Source organism: Schistocerca americana, chromosome 7, assembly GCF_021461395.2.
Source record: "Schistocerca americana isolate TAMUIC-IGC-003095 chromosome 7, iqSchAmer2.1, whole genome shotgun sequence".
NCBI classification, from domain to species: Eukaryota; Metazoa; Arthropoda; class Insecta; order Orthoptera; family Acrididae; genus Schistocerca; species Schistocerca americana.
Genome location: NC_060125.1, coordinates 49,503,347 through 49,520,902, shown reverse-complemented (window position 1 = coordinate 49,520,902; position 17,556 = coordinate 49,503,347). Strand labels below are relative to the sequence as shown.

The window sequence follows — 17,556 nt, the reverse complement described above, 5'->3', positions numbered from 1 at the left end:
GAGGTAAGATACTCAATATTGTTATTGTTGATAGACACATATAAAAATAAAAGAAAACATCCTGGCTTTCAGAACTATTGGTTTCTTCCATAGGGCGAAGGGAGACATGGGTTGGGGAAGGTTAAAATGGATTGGCACTTCAGTCAGACTTGAGAACAAGATGAGGGGAACTGCTTAATGACAGCTGGTGGATTCCTCTCAAACTCAGGGTCTGAATGACCTGCCTTCCTTGTTAAAATTTCTCACTCCTCTCCAAGGAAGGAATTAATAGTTCTGAAAGCTACAACAGTTTCCTTTGTTTTGTGTGTGTCTGTTGGCAGTACTAAGTGTTTTGCCTCCAGAAGGTAAGTGAAGGCTAGGAGTTTTGTCTCATAATTCCATTACATATTTAGTCAGTCAAGTGCAAGAGTGTGCAAGTATGTTGTCATTAAACATCTTACTATTACTGCCTATACTAATTTGACTAATGCATTGTTAGATGTGGATAACTTCTCCAAATTATGTTTCTTAATAAAAATGAGTAGGAAGCATTTATTGTGATCGCATTCATTGATGATTCCTTTTCAATGCACAAGCTGTACCCACCTCTGAGGTCACTAATGCATGCTTATGTGGGACCCGGGGGTAAGCTGGTTTGAATCCTGGTTGTGGAAGAAATTTTCACTGCTAGTGTTTGATCAGCAAGGGGAGGAGAGGTGGTGGCGTAAAGTTCCTGATCACCAGGTGTTACACCATTGTCCTGGTTTCAGTACCAAACCCCTCTGCAGTATCTAATGAAGTGAGGGCACGTGACCCTGTTGATGGGGTTCGTCCATTGGACCAAGACGTTAAGCCCCCTTTGAGCTATTTGCGAGGAGAAGGCTATGTGCCGGGCCAGGGCTTCACCCTCTCCCTTCTCTCATCATCATCATCATCATCATCATGCAACACAGACACTACACTACACACACACACACACACACACACACACACACACACACACACACACAGTATATTCATGTAGTATTACAAATAATGTAATGGAGCATGTTGTAAGTAAATAAAAGTAAAAAAGTTCGCGAGCTGTGCAATACTGTGAAAGCTAAAACTTCTGGTGACTGGACCAGTACCCATTGTAGCAGAACATTGTGGCTTTGATACTACTTATTGTTCTCGGAGAGATGGCAGTGGCTGTGTGTGTTGATTTATTTTATTTATTTACATAGCAAGTTCCATTTGACCATATGAGCCAACCTACTTTATTGTGGAACAACTCAGTATGTAGTTTACAGAATGCTTATTAAAAGATTATTGACAAGGAATTAATGAATTAATAAAACACCAAAAAAAGGTGTGCATAAATAAATATCACATTACAAAGAAAAGTTCTCAACTACTATAACAAACTCCTGTACAGTATAGGAGGAGTGAGCCACAAGGAACGGTTGAATACTGAATACTTGGGGTTTGTAACTCAAATTTTTAGTTTTGCTGGAAGCTTATTGAAAATGAAACCTACTGAATTATGCACATACCTCTGTACAGGGCTTAAGGAAATGTTGTCAAAATTTACATCATTTTTCCAGCTGGTGTGCACTGAATGAAGTTACAATTTCTTCTGAAAAAGTCAATATTGTCAACAATGAATACCATGATAGAATACATTAACAGGGGCAACAGTTAGAATTCTGAGACACCTGAACAGTAACCTACACGTAGTTCATGAACTGATACCACACATCAGTCTGGCCGTCCACTTCTGAGCTGAGAATATTCTCCGTGAATGTGCAGAGTTGCCAAAAAATACAGTACAGTACGAGATAATAGAGTGAAAGTAACGAAAATAAACAAGCCTTTGGGTGCCAGTGTCAGAGGCAGTCCAGACCATTCTTGTAGTGAAGGTAACAGTGCATGATCTTAAATGAGAGACTTCTAAGGAAGTATTACCTCTACCCACAGTCCTTAGAATTTAAAGTGGTTGACTTCAGTGACTAACCACCTTCAGACAACTTTTACAAGAGCGTAAGTTTGTGTATGAATGTGCATGAGTTTTTCTAAAGCTGAAGAAGGATTTCATCCTCTAATTTTGTCTACTGTCAAACGATCTTTCAAGTGTACCTGTCTGTTGCACAGTGCCTCATCTGTGATGTGAGTAATGCCCTGTCCTAATTCTTGTTGTGAAGATCATTAAGATCAGAATAGAGTGCACCATATTTTTTTGTATGTGGAAATCAAATGGACAATGTCACATTCATGATATTAGTTTCAAATGAAAACTAGCTTTATAAATGAACATTGGCGTGCTTCTATTGCAGTAAGTGATTGGATCATACCTTTGTGTAGATACAATTTTATGGCATTAATTTCCACTTACACTACCACCTTAAATTATTATGAGCATTCTGTGAAGCATTTTGTAGACCTTCTAAACAGTCTTTCCACAAGGTGCCAGTGGTGGATTAACTTCCCATTACTTGGTAACTTTTAATAGTAAAGCTGTAGGGGAGTAGGTTAATATCTCCTGATCTTTGCGCTGATCATGAGCTCCTCACCACTTCCACTCTGTTCTATCTACCAGAACATTATGCAATTAAATGTATATGTAAATGCAAATATTAGTATCTAATTGATTACATCATCACTAGGGAACTTATTATTATGTAAATAATTTTTTTCGCATAGATAAAAAACTGTAATAACACAAAAATTTCTGAAACAGCACACTTCAGTCATATATAAAATTATATTTCACATAAAAATACATTTTATTCATGAATGTAAAATTAGAAACATCAGTCAGCTTGTTAATTGAGACAGTTAATGAAGTACATGACATTGAGAAAAAAAATTAATTCACTCAAAGGCCCAAAAGTGGATTTCATTAAACAGAAATTTGAAAATGTGTTAAAAAAATGGTGGAGTTCATACTATTTGTAAAATTTCCATGGTTTTCGAAGGGGAAGTAGATAATGATGAAATGGAAAATGTTTGCCAGTGACATTCCTTTGATGGTATGGGCAAGATTATCATCATGCAATGTTGAAAGATCATTCTTGCAGTGTTGTGCATTGTTTTGAATCAACTGACATCAGTTTGTGATGGAAAACTTTGAGAGTTCAGTGCAACAGTGAATTGTTTGAATCCACCGCTATGTCAGCTTGATTTGTGAATGATTTTTTAACATACATATTTACAGTTTTGTAATATTGAAACAAAATACTTTTGCATTTTGATGCATATTTTTTATATTTTTTGTACATAAAAAATAATATATATTTAAGTTTTTCAGCACATGAAGATCTGTTTACAAGTCATCACACAGTTACATGTTAAGAAATTATTTTCATTACAAAGACAATGGATAAGATTGGCAGTTGTCGAACAGACCACAAACTCCTTATTGTTTGCCTCAGGTTATCTTATACATTGAAAAGTTAATATTCATATATCAACCCATCTGGAATGAATTTTGAAGTATTAAAACTTCAGAATGAAATGGCCACCACAGGGTACCAGAATTGTATTTTAGGTCTGCTGATTCAGCACCCAGCAAAAAGAAAGTAGTAGATGCAGAATGGACCACATTTGAAAATGACTTTGTAGGATCAGCAGAAAATCAGTGTAGAGAAAAGGAAAACACAAGACTGGTTTGATGAAAGCAACAATGAAATTTTAACTCTCAATGAAGATAAAAGAAAAACCTGTCTACCTCCATCTAAGGTTACATTGTCTAGAGTGAAGAAGATACATTTTCAAGAGCTGAAAAACAAAAATCGGGACAAAATAAGGGAAGTATAAGGTAACTGATGGCAATGAAACCTAGACAGCTATGAGGTCACATAGTGTCAGAGACGTGTGTAATTTTTATGCTGGATTAAAGTTCGTTTTATGAATACATAATCTCCTCAGCTGAAAATCTGAAGGATGAGTACAATATCACCATTCTTACTGGGGTTCAATACATCTTGAGGCACTGGAAGGATGACCTCAACTCACGGCAGAATCATGAAGCCTTGGTGCAGAAGATTTTCTTCAGTACTCACCACAGCAATCTCTATACCACTCAAAAGTCTGAACTGATAAAGATTCATTCCCCAGGCAATAGCTTTCAAAACCTCATAAAAAGCAAGAGGGCTACTCTTCAAAACCAGAACAAGTAGTCTGATCCATTTAATATGGGGAAGTACAAACAATACCAGTCGATTTGTAAAGATGCCATAATAGTCACAATTTTTAGTAAAGGACTTGAGAGTATCCACAGCAAATATTGTGTCATATCTGTGCTCTGTATTGAAGGAGCGATTTTGTTTCCTTTTTTATTGTTAGTGACTAAAACTGCAGAAATCAGATCCATATCCTAGCTCTGTAAGCATGCTTCTAAGCATGTGCAAATTTAAACAAGTAAACAAACAGCATAATAATACTAAGCACTGAAAGGAATGCGTAAGCTGTTTGGCAGAATCTCATGGGGACAGAAATGGAACTTAGGTTGATTTTGACAAAAGTAATCTCTACTTTATTCCAGAGATCTACCTACAACAACAAAACAGAAAGTTTAGGAGAATAATGAATTTAACTTATGGAATTAAATAGCACCTAGGCTCATGGTAGTGTAGTTTAGTTAGCAACAAAGTACAGTGTTTGCATCCCTTGCTAAGGCAATATATATCAATAGATCCTGAATAAAACTATTGCAAATGATGTTGTTGGGATGAAGTTCACATCTTGTAGTTCCAGAAATGAATACTAAAAAATATTAAACTGAAATCATTGCACAGGGACCCTGTTACATTTAGGTGGACTGGAGGTTCACGAGCTAGCATTCGTACCTCATGCATAATAGTAAAGTAAAAAGTGCGTAAAATAAAAAGAGAGCAGATATTTAAATTAATGAAGTGAAACAGACTCATCTGACGGTGAAGGGAGCGAGAACGGTCTGAAAGGGATTTGTGGTGCACGTGGTGGGAAAGGAGTGCCTGAATGACCGGGCGTGACCGGGTAAGGTAGTCACTTGGTACTCTTGGTACTTGGTTGTAACTGCACTGAACTTGTGATTACTGCACTCGCTTATTAATCCAGTGCTGATACATGGAGGATGAACCAGGTGTCCAATATCAGCCTTCACTCAGAACCATGGAGTCTTCTGAGAAAGCACACCCCAGGAAAGAGGTGTGGAAGATGTGGTGGAATACCTTTTACATACTGGACTGTGAGAAACTATGGTAAATTGGTTCCGAAAGTGAAATTTCACTGACAAAACAAACTCTGGTGAGAGGCGGTAGCCAAGGTCACAAGCCACATGGCATTGTGTGAGTTGAGCTGCCAAGAGAGCAGTTGGGAGATGTTGACTTGTTGAAGCAAGAGCAAAGACTGAGACTCATGGCAGTTCTGGGTGCATGGCTTTCAGAAAGCATGGGTGTCAAATGTCTATCTGTGGCAGAAGTTACCAGCCTGGGCACTAGACTAAGGCAATGATGCTGTAGGAATATTTTGTTACCTAACTGACAAGTTTGATTACGAAATAGTCAAACAAGGCAAAGCGGCCACTGCACAAGGAACAGGGTCCACAAATTGTTAAGAAACACACTTATTTAATGACTACACTACTATGAAAAACGTGACACTCTCAAAATTTACAAATGCTGATGAAAGTCACCCGCCAGTGTGATGGCACTAGACAAAGGCATGGTGCATTTGGGATAATGACACTGAACTAAGTCACAAGCTTGCCTCAGAGAATCACCAGCATGACACCGATATTTCTCACCTCGAGGTGCAGAATTAATCATATCTGGCAGAAGATGCAGCTCAAAACATTGATTTACACACCCAGCTGCACAATAAGCATAGAGATGACATGGATGTGTTGTGAAACTTCATGATAAGCATCTCCATGTTGGTTGTCCATCACAGTGCAAGCACAGAACAGAAGCCAATGTTGATGCTGTGAGGAGAAGGTGAAGACTGAGAGTGAGGCTAGTTTGGCAGAAGCCTTGCTAGGGACTGAATTATTGTCCTGTACTGGTAGCCAACAACTATAGTATGTAGGTATCTGGTCACATGGCAGGAAAAACAGCTTAGGACTGAAGTAAATGCATGAGGGAAGAAACTTGCCACCTTAGTAGATGGCTGTAGTGAGCTAGAGACATACAGAAATGCTAAGAGAGCTATGCAGCAAAAGGCCGCCACAATATGTTAGCTAACAGGAGCTTTGCTGATTGCTGTGTTTGACGAGTGTGGCACATTGTCTGCGCTGTCAGTGGGAGTGAACAAAGGGAGTCACCAATATAACATTGGACATATCTGTGCTAGAATTATGCTAAACACGTTTCAATCAGTCTGAAAATATATGCCCTGAATCTCAGTGAAGATTATATAAATAATATTACAGAACTTATGAGAAAAGTATGAACGGTCTAGAAGACACTGTAATGAGTCATAGACTCAGATGGAGTGATTGCATTCAGCACATGAGTGATAACACATTTCCTTGTCAAATCCTGCATTGTGATCTCAGTACTGGCAGATGACATCATGGTGTCTCTCTAAAAAGTGCCACAAGAACAAGCTAAAAAGACTTTAAGAGCGAAAGCATAAATCCAAACACTTCAGGTGCACTGGCAGATAATTTGTAATTCTCTTTTTGAAAAATCATAGAAGAACTGAAGCTGGAGCTCAGCTAAAGCATAAACTGTGACAGATACACCTAAGCCCATTGCCTACGATGTTGGCTAGTTTCAACAAGATTGCGGGTGCTGCAATTTCAAGAAGCATTTCAAAAGTGGTAGACCTTTCAGTTGGGACGATGACCTTTGCAGTCTGGTCCCTTCAACCCCCACAAACCAACCAGACCTTTCAGTTACTTGTATTAGTCTTCTATTTTCTTCATAGTCTGTATCACAGCAAGAAATTTATTAGCCCTGAACTGGTCAAATTGATTGTGTAACATCAGTGGTTTGCATGGTTGACTCTGTCCACAGTTCTGTACTAGGCCTGCCTGTGTTTATCAGAAACATGTTACTCATACAGCATGTGGCATATCGTATTCTGGTTATTTATTAGATGCGATGATATTGCTGTTATGCAAAACAAAATTTACACTTCTTGTTTCTTCCACTCATCCATATTGTTACATGCACACTTTTCACGGACGATAGGAAAATGATATTTGCATACAAACAACTTACACTGACCATGACGAGTTGTGATAACAACATTCTTTTTCCTACCACACATAACACAGTGACTCTTCCTTTTGTTTGAAGGCTCTTCCGGTTCTCAAGATTCTTCCAGTTTATAAGCTGTCAAAAATATTTTGAGACCATCTGGAAGCATCAGAATGTGACATTTGTAATTAAAAGAGCTTTCATAAATTGTTGAGACAGTAGTTTCAAAACTATTCTTCTTGGTTTTCTTGGGTATTCTACATTGGACTGAAATCATATTTGGGCACTGATACCTGTGATATTTAGTAAAGCAAAGCGTTCAGCCATTGTTACCCCAGCTGTTACTCAAGCCATAGGGTATTTACAGCACATCTAGTTGACTGTATCAAATCCTCCCTTCGCCATGTTGTTGCTCATGACTATGTGAGGTTTGTTAGTTTCCTCATCAACTGTGCCTTCATTATGCATGGAGCTTAACAGAGGAGCATCTCTTCTACCCCGGCCACCCTTTGTAGGAGCCCACCAGATGTAGCCTACTATGTGAGTACATGGTACACGAGCGGAGATGCAGCGACGGACTTCTGTGGGGCTATGGGGAGCTGATGAGACATAATACAATTAACAGTCATTTATTTGCAAGAGTTTTACATTCACTTTTTTTTCTTCCTGGCGCTGCCTAGTAGCGACAGTACTGATAGCATGCTGCACGAAGGTGCAGAGTAGCACTACAGTGCTCTGTGAGGAATTTGCAGGCGCAGGCTCTCATTGTCACGGGTCAGTGCTGTGGCTCTGTCGTAGGAGTGTGCTGCAGCCAGTATGTTGCTACAGCCAGCATGGTTGTGGATGCCTGTTGGAGCCTTCGCGCTCCCATTGAGTAAAGCACCACTTAGGCTTGGCCCCAGAAATCTGGCTGCCCCTGATGTCAGTTGTCAAGATGGCATATACGTGGAGGACCCAACAGTGACACAAAGGGTGGCTCGAGAGGCATTAGGACAAAGCTGGTAAGCCAGTATTTGTACTGCACAGGAGTGGCAGCACAGGAACCCTGCTCCCAAGCCCAGCAGCTCACAAATTGGTTCTTCTCTGAAAGATCAGCACAGCCCTCACCTTCATTCAGTCACCGTTGTAACGAGCGGGAGTGCACCTCACAGAATACAAGTTTCCTCCACAGCCAAATGGCTGTAGACTCATAGCAGTGAGCTTTGAGGTGACGGTGGTTGTAGACACTTGAAAGTATTCATCATGGCATCCTGCAACTAGTAGAGCTGACCTTCCATCAGTATATGTGATGCAGATGGATTTGCGTAACTCTGAGAGTGAGTGGAAGGAAGGCTAGGCTTTTATAGCAGTCAGTGACGTGATTCTCCCCATATGGGTGACCAAATGAGCTCCCGTTTTCTGAGCCTTTCAGCACTTGGAGTTCCTAAATGTATCCTCATTATAGAGGATTGTTGTGTCTGCTCTGCATTGTTGTCTAAGTGCTGAATTGGGTTCCTGGCATTATTTCTCGCACACTGTGGGGCAGTAAGCTCCCTGTCTGTTTTAATTCCATTCTTCCGAGTTTGACGTAGGTTACGCCACTGTAGTGTACCCACTTAGCATGATCCCAGCTGGTTCCTACAAAATTTTATTTCTTCACTGAATTACTATTTTGTAACAGCACATGTGACACCATTGTGATATTTCTCTGGTATCCAAACAGTGAAGACACGGTATTCCTGGATTTCAGAGTTCTAATGCAAGTTGTATGTTTCTGCAAAAGTCAGACTGCCAGTGGATAACTGGTATACCAGTTATCAAAAGTAAGATTCCAATTTGATCCATTCAGAGTTTCTGCCAGTCAATGTACAGTGTCATAAGGCTTATTTGACACCTTTTAAGGGCCATCTGGTTGTGTCCCACAGTACAACTCAACTGATGCTGTAGAGAGTGTTGTAGCATTGCATATGGTAAACAATTTCAAGATGTAGTTTGCTGGTTTGTTCAGTATATCTTGAACAAATGAACATTGCCTTCTGAAAGGAGTCAGCATCTCATATGTGGTTATAAACTCTCCCAAACCATAGTTTTCCTCACAATTTGTGAAATTTTTTTAAAAATATGGCCTCATTGCAGTTAATTTATCTTTCTCACTCCCTTTGTTTGCTTGTTATCCACATAACTATTACTGCAAAGAGCAGCTTGTCAGCTATTGGGGAACTGTGTACCCTCACCCGACTGACACCAGCACTTTGTGATAACACTTTTAAACGTTCATCAGATGTTAGGTGAAGCCGCACCTTATTAACCATCTGCTCTTCACAGTATTAGTCACGTCGATGTCTTTAGCAATTTTAACTCTGGATGTTGTCAGTAGTGGAATATCACCTCCTGAAGAGTTATTCTGCCCCCTTGTAATTGTGTAATTATTTGATCTTTTTTATCTGCCATTATATTAATTGACACCCAATGTATATTTCAGCTGAGGAGAAACGCCTATTGCAGAAAGAGGGAGTGAATTTGCCAACACATTATCCATTAACCAAGTACGAAGAGCGTGAACTGAAGAGAATTAGGCGCAAAATAAGGAATAAAATCTCAGCACAGGATTCACGAAAAAGGAAGAAAGAGTATATTGATGGATTAGAAGACAGGTAATGAATGCAATAAACTCTTTTGAATTTTTCTTAAAGTTATAATGTTCAAGTTGGAAATTCCAGATTGGAAAGAGCAATGAAGGCATGATAAATGAGGACTAACAAACACTCACCAGTTGATGAATGGGTCATAGACACATTTCAGGCGAAGAGGCACTAAGTGGCAGACAGGATTATTGGAAAAGGACTGCTAGGTATTATTACTTATCAGGTTAAGTTCTTCATCGATCATGTAAAACAAAACACACACTCATTTGCAATTGCATAACTTGCACAGACATCACTACTGTTGTCTGTGGGTACCAAGGCCCATCTGTGACTGGATCTCAGATGATCAGCGATCTTTGTTGGGGTGGATAGAGGGTACAGAAAAGGTATTGGCTGTGGAGGGGGAGGGGGATAGCAAGGCAGGGGTAGGAGAAGGCTAGTGCTGCATGTCAGAGTGTGCAGGGATGTGGTAGTGACACAATAATGGTCTGCCAGGTGCAGCATCAGGAGGTTGTGCTGGGGGGGATTGGGAGGAGAGATTGAGGAAGGGGGGGGGGGACAAAGGGGAGAGGAGGGAAGTAGAGAAGTGGAAAGGACTATGCAGATGCACTGGTGGGGGATAGAAGGCACGTGTGGGAGTCGGAGCAGCGAAGGGGATACACAGGTGGAGGATGGGGACTTGTGAAAGTTGTGGCCAGGGGGTTTGTGGGAACAAAGGATATGTTGCAGGGAGAGTTCACACCTGCACAATTCAGAAAAGCTGATGTTGCTAGGGAATCTAGATGGCACAGGCTGTGGTGCAGTCATTGAAGGCGAGCAGATTGTGCTGTGCGGCATCCTCAGCAACACGATAGTCCAGCTGTCTTTTTGCCACAGTTTGGCAGTGGCCATTTAAGCAGACAGACACATGCTAACTGACATACATACATAAAATGTGCCACAGTGGTTGCAGCTAAATTGACAGATTGCATAGCTGCTTTCACAGATTGCCCTGCCTTTGATAGTGTAGATGATGTCTGTGACAGAACTGGAGAAGATGGTTGTGGAAGGATGTATGGGACAGGTCTTGCATGTAGATCTATAGCAGGGATATGAACCATGGGGCAAGGGGTTGGGAGCAAGACAAGGATATTGCATAGGTTGGGTGGGCAGCAGAATACCTCTGTGGTTTTTTGTGTGTGTGTGTGTGTGTGTGTGTGTGTGTGTGTGTGTGTGTGTGTGTGCGTGCGTGCGTGCGTGAGTGTGTGCGTGTGTGTATGTGTGCCCACTTTCTCAGATGGGCTCCTCTTAACCTGGGGCATGGGTGGCATTCCCTAGTCTCTCCTTTTCCTACCCGAGGAACAAACGTTAGTTTATATGTGTCTACCGGCAGTTCTGACATTTCCTGTGAATAAGCACTGGTCAGAAATTTTGTCCCATAATTTTGTAATTCTTTTGATAGAATTTTCCTTTTGATGGAATTTTCCTTTTGATACAGTTATCTGTGTTTTTAACTTTTGGATAGATACTATTAGAATTTCATGTAGTAAGTTGGAAGTACAACAATTGTCAGTTCATAAGTTGGTTTAAAAATGAGTGTGCATTAATAGGCGTGATTCTCTTGAAAGTGTCTATATTTGAGAAAATAATGTGTATGAGTAAAAAATTGAATGATTATAATACTGAAATATCCATCTCAAACCTTGAAAATTAAAGTATACTTTATTTCAGTTATGGGAAGTGGAGTATGTAAAGTTACGGACCTCTTTTTGGGCCTCATAAGTCTTTTTGATGTTAGTCTTCACAATCTCCTTTAGCTAATTACTTGAACAAATGGTTTTGTAGTGAGTAATAGCTTAACATCACAACACAGTCAAGTTCACTTATTTATTTAATTTTCATTTATTGCTTTAAAGCTACGATGAGGTTTGCAGTTAGTAATTTTGACAGTTAATATATTAGAGGTCAGCACTTCACATAATGTGTGAGTGGTTTAGCAGAATTTTAAAAGTGGCGACACTGACAGCTAACACAGGAACTCAACACTGTAACTGCTCACCCAAGACTTTCTGCCATCAAAGTTTGTGTAATGAGTGATGACTGACTGTACTGACTGTAGCCTTGTATACGATATCTGTATAAAGATATGTGTGGTGAAGAACTAACTGACAATGCACTAAAATGCAAAGCCATTATGTTTATTAATATAAAAGATAACCAAAGTGAAAAATACAAAAGCAATTTATACACTAATGTGAAATTGATTAACTATAAGCAGTATGAGTTGAAAAAAAATGACAAAATTGTGAAATGGATATTTTAATGTGCACTGGGATTTCCAAGGCCCGCCAAGAATTTCCTGGAAATTTAAATTTTCTAATTTGAATATTTGGTAAACTAACATGTTATTATGGGGAAACTATACACTTTTGGAAACAGAAAAAATAGGACAACTAAACTTTAATAGTAGAATTTTGACAGTTTCACATTTTAAGATTGAACTTTCGGGAATGTGGTACTTTAAAAAGTATAAAACGGAAAAGTAAAATATTCCTTAGAAAAATAGATATGAGTGCATTTAAACAGAATTTTGAAGATCATGTAGCTTTTGTGGGCTGTAAATTTAAAATATTTTTAAATAAAATGTTTCTTCAGAAATTGATTATATTCTTATAAGTGAAAGTCTTAAAACTATGAAGTTGGGTGTAACACAAGTGTGGAGAAGTATTAACAGTTTTAGGTAATCATGGTGTGTGCATTACATGTATAACAGAGAACAGGAATGAAAAGATACACTAGTGTTTACCGAGTGTGGTGGAGTATGCAATGTAACATGATAGAAAAAGGTGCCTATGCTCACTGGAGACAATGCCACAGGTTCCCCCAAAGCCGTAACATGACACTTGCGTCCCATATTAATCCACATCAGTCCCCTTGATGGATGTTTAAACCTCTGAAAAATGCCTTGAAAGTAAATAAAATACATTGCAACTGCTAACAATAAACTTATTATTTATTTGATTTTAATAACAAGTCATAGTGAAGCCTGACCAAAAATTTTTGCTTTTAAAGTCATCTTTTTCTGTAATATTACCTCTAAGTTCATTTCTCTTCTGTAGCCCTTGTACATATTCCTTCCATCTCCCAGCTTTCCCTTCTTTAGCTAATATCAGTCTGCCATTTGTGCTCTTGGTATTCATATAGCTACGTCTTATTTTCTCCAAAGGTCTCTTTAATCCTCCTTGAGGAAGCAACAGTCTTTCCCCATGTCATAGATGCTTCTACACCATGCCTTTGCCCTCAAATCATTTCTGCTTAGCTATTTTATACTTTTTCTCAGTTTCATCTTTCAGATGTTTATGGTTCCGTTTGCCTGCTTCATTTTTATATTTTCTCCTTCCATCAATTAAATTCGGTGTCTCACGTGCTATCCAAGGAATTCTGCTGTGCCTTGTTTTTGGCCTATTTAATCCTGCGTTGTCAGTTCATAACCAATAAATTATGGTCAGTGTCCACATCTGCCCCTGAAAATGTGAGTTTAAAAATCTGGTTGAAATATCTGTCTTACTATCTGATACCTCCCTGTGTCTTCAGGCCTCTTCCACATATACAAACTTCTTTCATGACTCTTAAACTGTGCAAAATTGGCTATAAAAAATGGCTTCACCACTTGCATTGTTCAACAAAGAGGAACAGTGAGCTCATGTGCTGGTAACACATTGTCGGCTTGCAATACATAGGCCCAGTGCCTTGTTATGTAGAACTGCTTTTAAGTATATGAGGCTATTTAAAAAGGGTTACCCTCATATTATGAGATAACTGGGATTTGAGTGCCCTTCAAATGGTGTCTTGAATGGAATATTCAGTGATAACACAAGATACTACTATAAGCAAATGAGGGTCCATTGATGACTTCGTAAGCTCTACAGATTTTTCATGGTTATGTATTTCAGATTATTTAAGCAATGCTGTTTTTCTGTAAGACCAATGCAAGATAGCTATCACAGGAACTGACAGCAGAGCACACTATGGGCCATAGTTTACTGGAATGTTACAGAAATGAAGAAGACTGCCTTTTAAAAATAAGCCACAGTAGACGAAAAATCTAGAATCCAGATCCCAGAGAATTATGTGAAAACACTCATTACTGCCAACAAAAAATAAATTCGAGGGGCAGTCTTTCATAGCTAATGTGATTCTAAGAGGGTTTTTGGATATGAAAGGGCTGGAAGATTACTTGGAATGCTGCATGACATAGTGAAGTGCTGATCATGTAGCAGAACACAGTAATTCTCACCAAAAAGTAAAACATTATCTTGCAGAAGGTATTATTGTTTTATTATAATGCATACCTGCAAGTTTTTAAAACTGTTAACTACTTTGATTTAAAAGTTCTGAAATGCCTTATATTCAGCCCAGATCGTGCCCAGCCCTGCTCGATTGTTATATCTTCAGGCCACCACAAGAGGCTTTACTTGATTGTCAGTTATTCAATCCAAACTGAGGTGTGGAAACTCACATTACAGCAAGGTAGACTATAACACCACATAGATTCTGGCATGCATTCCGTCTATTGGGATAGTGTTACTAAGGAAGCAGGTGAAATTAAGTTAGTGAGTAACCTTATAGATAAAGATGAAGGTTTTTGTTTAAATTCTGCATGGAATCTTGTTTTGTCTTGTCAAAAAACAGAGGGACTGAGTTTATGCTACCTGACGTGTTGCTTATTAATTTTCACTGTCGGTAAATTCTGACGTCGTTTATCTTTGGTTGTGTGAAGGCTTTGATGATGTTTAGTGTGTGTGTGTGTGTGCATGCGCGCGCGCGCCTGCACGCTTTTGAGTGTGGATGGGTGCGTGCATGCATTTGATCTTTCTGGAATTGCTCTGCAAACTGAGTTTTTAATGCCCTTGCACATCACATGCCTGCTGCAATTTTGCCTTGAAAGTGACGGTGTGCAGCTGTCAAAAGAAAAGTGATTGTCAATGATGCCACTCAGCTGCATTCCTGTAATTGCTCTCACCCAAAAGAAACTCTTTCAATTAAATATTTTGAGTGCTGAAATGAAAACGGTGTTATCTAGTTGGAGCATTTTGACCTCATTCCAGTGACAGTGGGGTGGGAGCAGGAGAGGTGGGATTTGAACAGGATGCCGTACAAGAATTTGTAAAATTTATGCTTTCTGATTAAATTTTAGAGATATCTGCTCACATGTTAGTTTTAGCAGCTTGTTTGTCATTTTCAATTTGCAGCATCTGTATTTAATAATTAATTATGTCTGTAAATCAGTTAAATATAAAGAAGATGAAAAGCACCTTTTAATTGCAATCCAAACCAACAGGGCGAGTATGAAAATGCAGGACTTTTTTTTAGTTGCTTAGTGATAAACTGTCCTGCTATTGTCAGAATTACGGTATGCTTAAAATTTGACTATGGTACACAAACATAAAAGTAAAATTCCATATGTGCTGCCCATGCTGCTAGCAGAACACTTCTCTGTAAATATCCTCATGAAATATTAGTGTATATTGATGAACAGCAGATAATTTTGCTGCAGCCATGATTTTTGCTTTTGGCACCTGGAAAATACTAAGCTTTACAAATAAAAAAAAAAATAAGAAATTTTATTATTTGAATAATAAACAGTAACACTGATGCAGATGAAAAGATGACACATTTTGAGCTTATAATTATATTTCAAACTTATGAATTTCATAAAAACAGCAGAAGCATTTATTACAGAATTGACTTTTTAGGGTGAAAGCGTGCACGGAGGAGAATATAGAGCTTGTAAAGAAAATTAAGATATTACAGTCTCAGAATCAATCTCTGACAACTCAGCTAAGGAGGCTTCAAGCGCTGGTGACTCGCAGCTCTGTAAAAACAGTGCAGCCTGCCACTTGCCTGATGGTGCTTATGATGTCAATGGCACTTATAATGGCACCCAGCCTGCGACTTGGACAACGGTCCATGGTGGACGATGGGTCTGAAGAAACTACAGGCTTGTCTTCTGACATTGGAGCATCACCTGCATCAGGTAGAATTCAATTTATGTTATTTTCCTTGCATGATTGTCATTCCTTTTGCTGTGCAATTTTCTAACCATGAAATACACCCAGTTCAAAGAATATTTTTAAAATCACAGCTTTATGGTGCTTGTATAACTGTGGGCATGCCCAGAATGTGTAAAGTTGACATTTTGTTCACTACATGTAATGTACTGGCTGGGCTGCTTCCTTTGTGCACAAAAACTTATCACTGTCATTCACTATTGTTATGGCTTCCTATTGGCTTCAGTGTCGAGTTTTCAGAGCAAGTCTTTCTTTTTAAAAAAATGGAAAGCAAGAAAGTATTGTCATTAAGAATTTGACTGTAAGGAGGAGGTACGTGCACTTGAGAGATGAAGGGATAGATTGTAATTCAGACACTGAAGAATGACAAATGAGTGTTTTAATTTGTGACAGATTAGTATAATCAGGCAGGAAGAAGGTGATTTGTCTAGGAAATGCATTAGGAGTAAGAAAATTCTGTTTGTGCAGATATTTAATATTTGAACCCCAAGGAGCAACCTCTCCTTTTTCATGAAGAACCTCAGTACCCTCTTACAAAACTGCTTCACCTGACGCTTCTCAGGTCAGCATGCTGCTTTGTTGGACATTGGTCTCCATCATCCATAAAAACTGTTCATTATCATATGCACTGGCCACCAGCAATAACTCCATTTTGATAGATTTTGCTCATTTCAGGTGAAAAAATCTCTCCACTAAAATCTCATACAGTGGAAGGCAAACATGTCGATAGCTTGGCTGGGGTCTTACAAGCAGGGAGTATTTTGTGCAGCAAATCCAGAACCATTTCCCATAAAGTTTTCCCCATGAACAACAACTCATCACCACTGTAAACTGGCCACCCACCAGAATACACCTTCTCTATGGTCTGAGCACCTCTCATTGTGCCTCAGTGTAGTGAATTTTCCACCAAAATTAAAGTCCCTGTCTCCAGCTAGTGCTATCCTGTGCCCATCCAACCAACATTCTCTTAGTGTATCCATATATATATTTCCTGTTATCAGTCCTGCAAACCACGATTCATTCTTCTGTGGAGAACTCAAACGCAAGACAGGTCTCACATACCCATCTACCACCTCTGAATGTAGCCAGAAATGTTTACTAGCTTGTAGAAGGTAGGGCCTAAAGCAGCCATCTCATTGACAGATATACTACAGTTGCTGTGCAGTATTACGTGTTGCTATGACAGGTAACAAGCTGTGTACCTGCTTGAAAGGCTGCTACCAAACTATGGCCAACTGCAAACTCTCACCACCTGTTGCTGAAGATGCACTACACTACAACACTGAAAACTTCTGCAGAAATTTTGGTACCTGTATCATTTGTAATGTCCCTCAAGCACCAGTTCACCTGAATTGCAAATCTCCAATCTCATCCTCCTCCTTCCAACTACTTTGTTCTTTTTCTACTCCCTTGGCATTGGCACCACTTCCCTCCCCCCCCCCCCCCCCCCCCTCCCCCGCTCTCTCTCTCTCTCTCTCTCTCTGAACATTTTGTGGCTCATACCTCATTCCTCTGCAGTCTTCACATTGCATTTTCGAACTGTCATTGAGAGCCATCTGCCTCCCCATTTCCTCCCTCACTTTTTCTCTCTTTGCCCCAGTCTGTCCCCACCCCCACCCCTACCTGTGACCACAGTCGCAGAAGCTCCAAAGCCCGTGATGTGTTTGGATGTTGTATGTGTTCCTAGGAACCAGCCTGCATTCATCTGTGAGTGAGCCATTGGTTGTTCTTGTTTCT

The 17,556-nt window shown here is 39.4% G+C and overlaps 1 protein-coding gene across 1 annotated transcript in view; it reads left to right on the top strand.

Annotated features, from left to right (window-relative positions):
* The window catches only part of LOC124622637 (cyclic AMP-responsive element-binding protein 3-like protein 2), a 70,137-nt gene that overhangs the window by 39,007 nt on the left and 13,574 nt on the right, over window positions 1–17,556 (top strand). Inside the window, exons 4-5 of the mRNA XM_047148416.1 lie at window positions 9,607–9,778; window positions 15,505–15,785. Coding sequence (XP_047004372.1) covers window positions 9,607–9,778; window positions 15,505–15,785 — 453 coding nt within the window. The remainder of the gene's footprint in view (window positions 1–9,606; window positions 9,779–15,504; window positions 15,786–17,556) is intronic.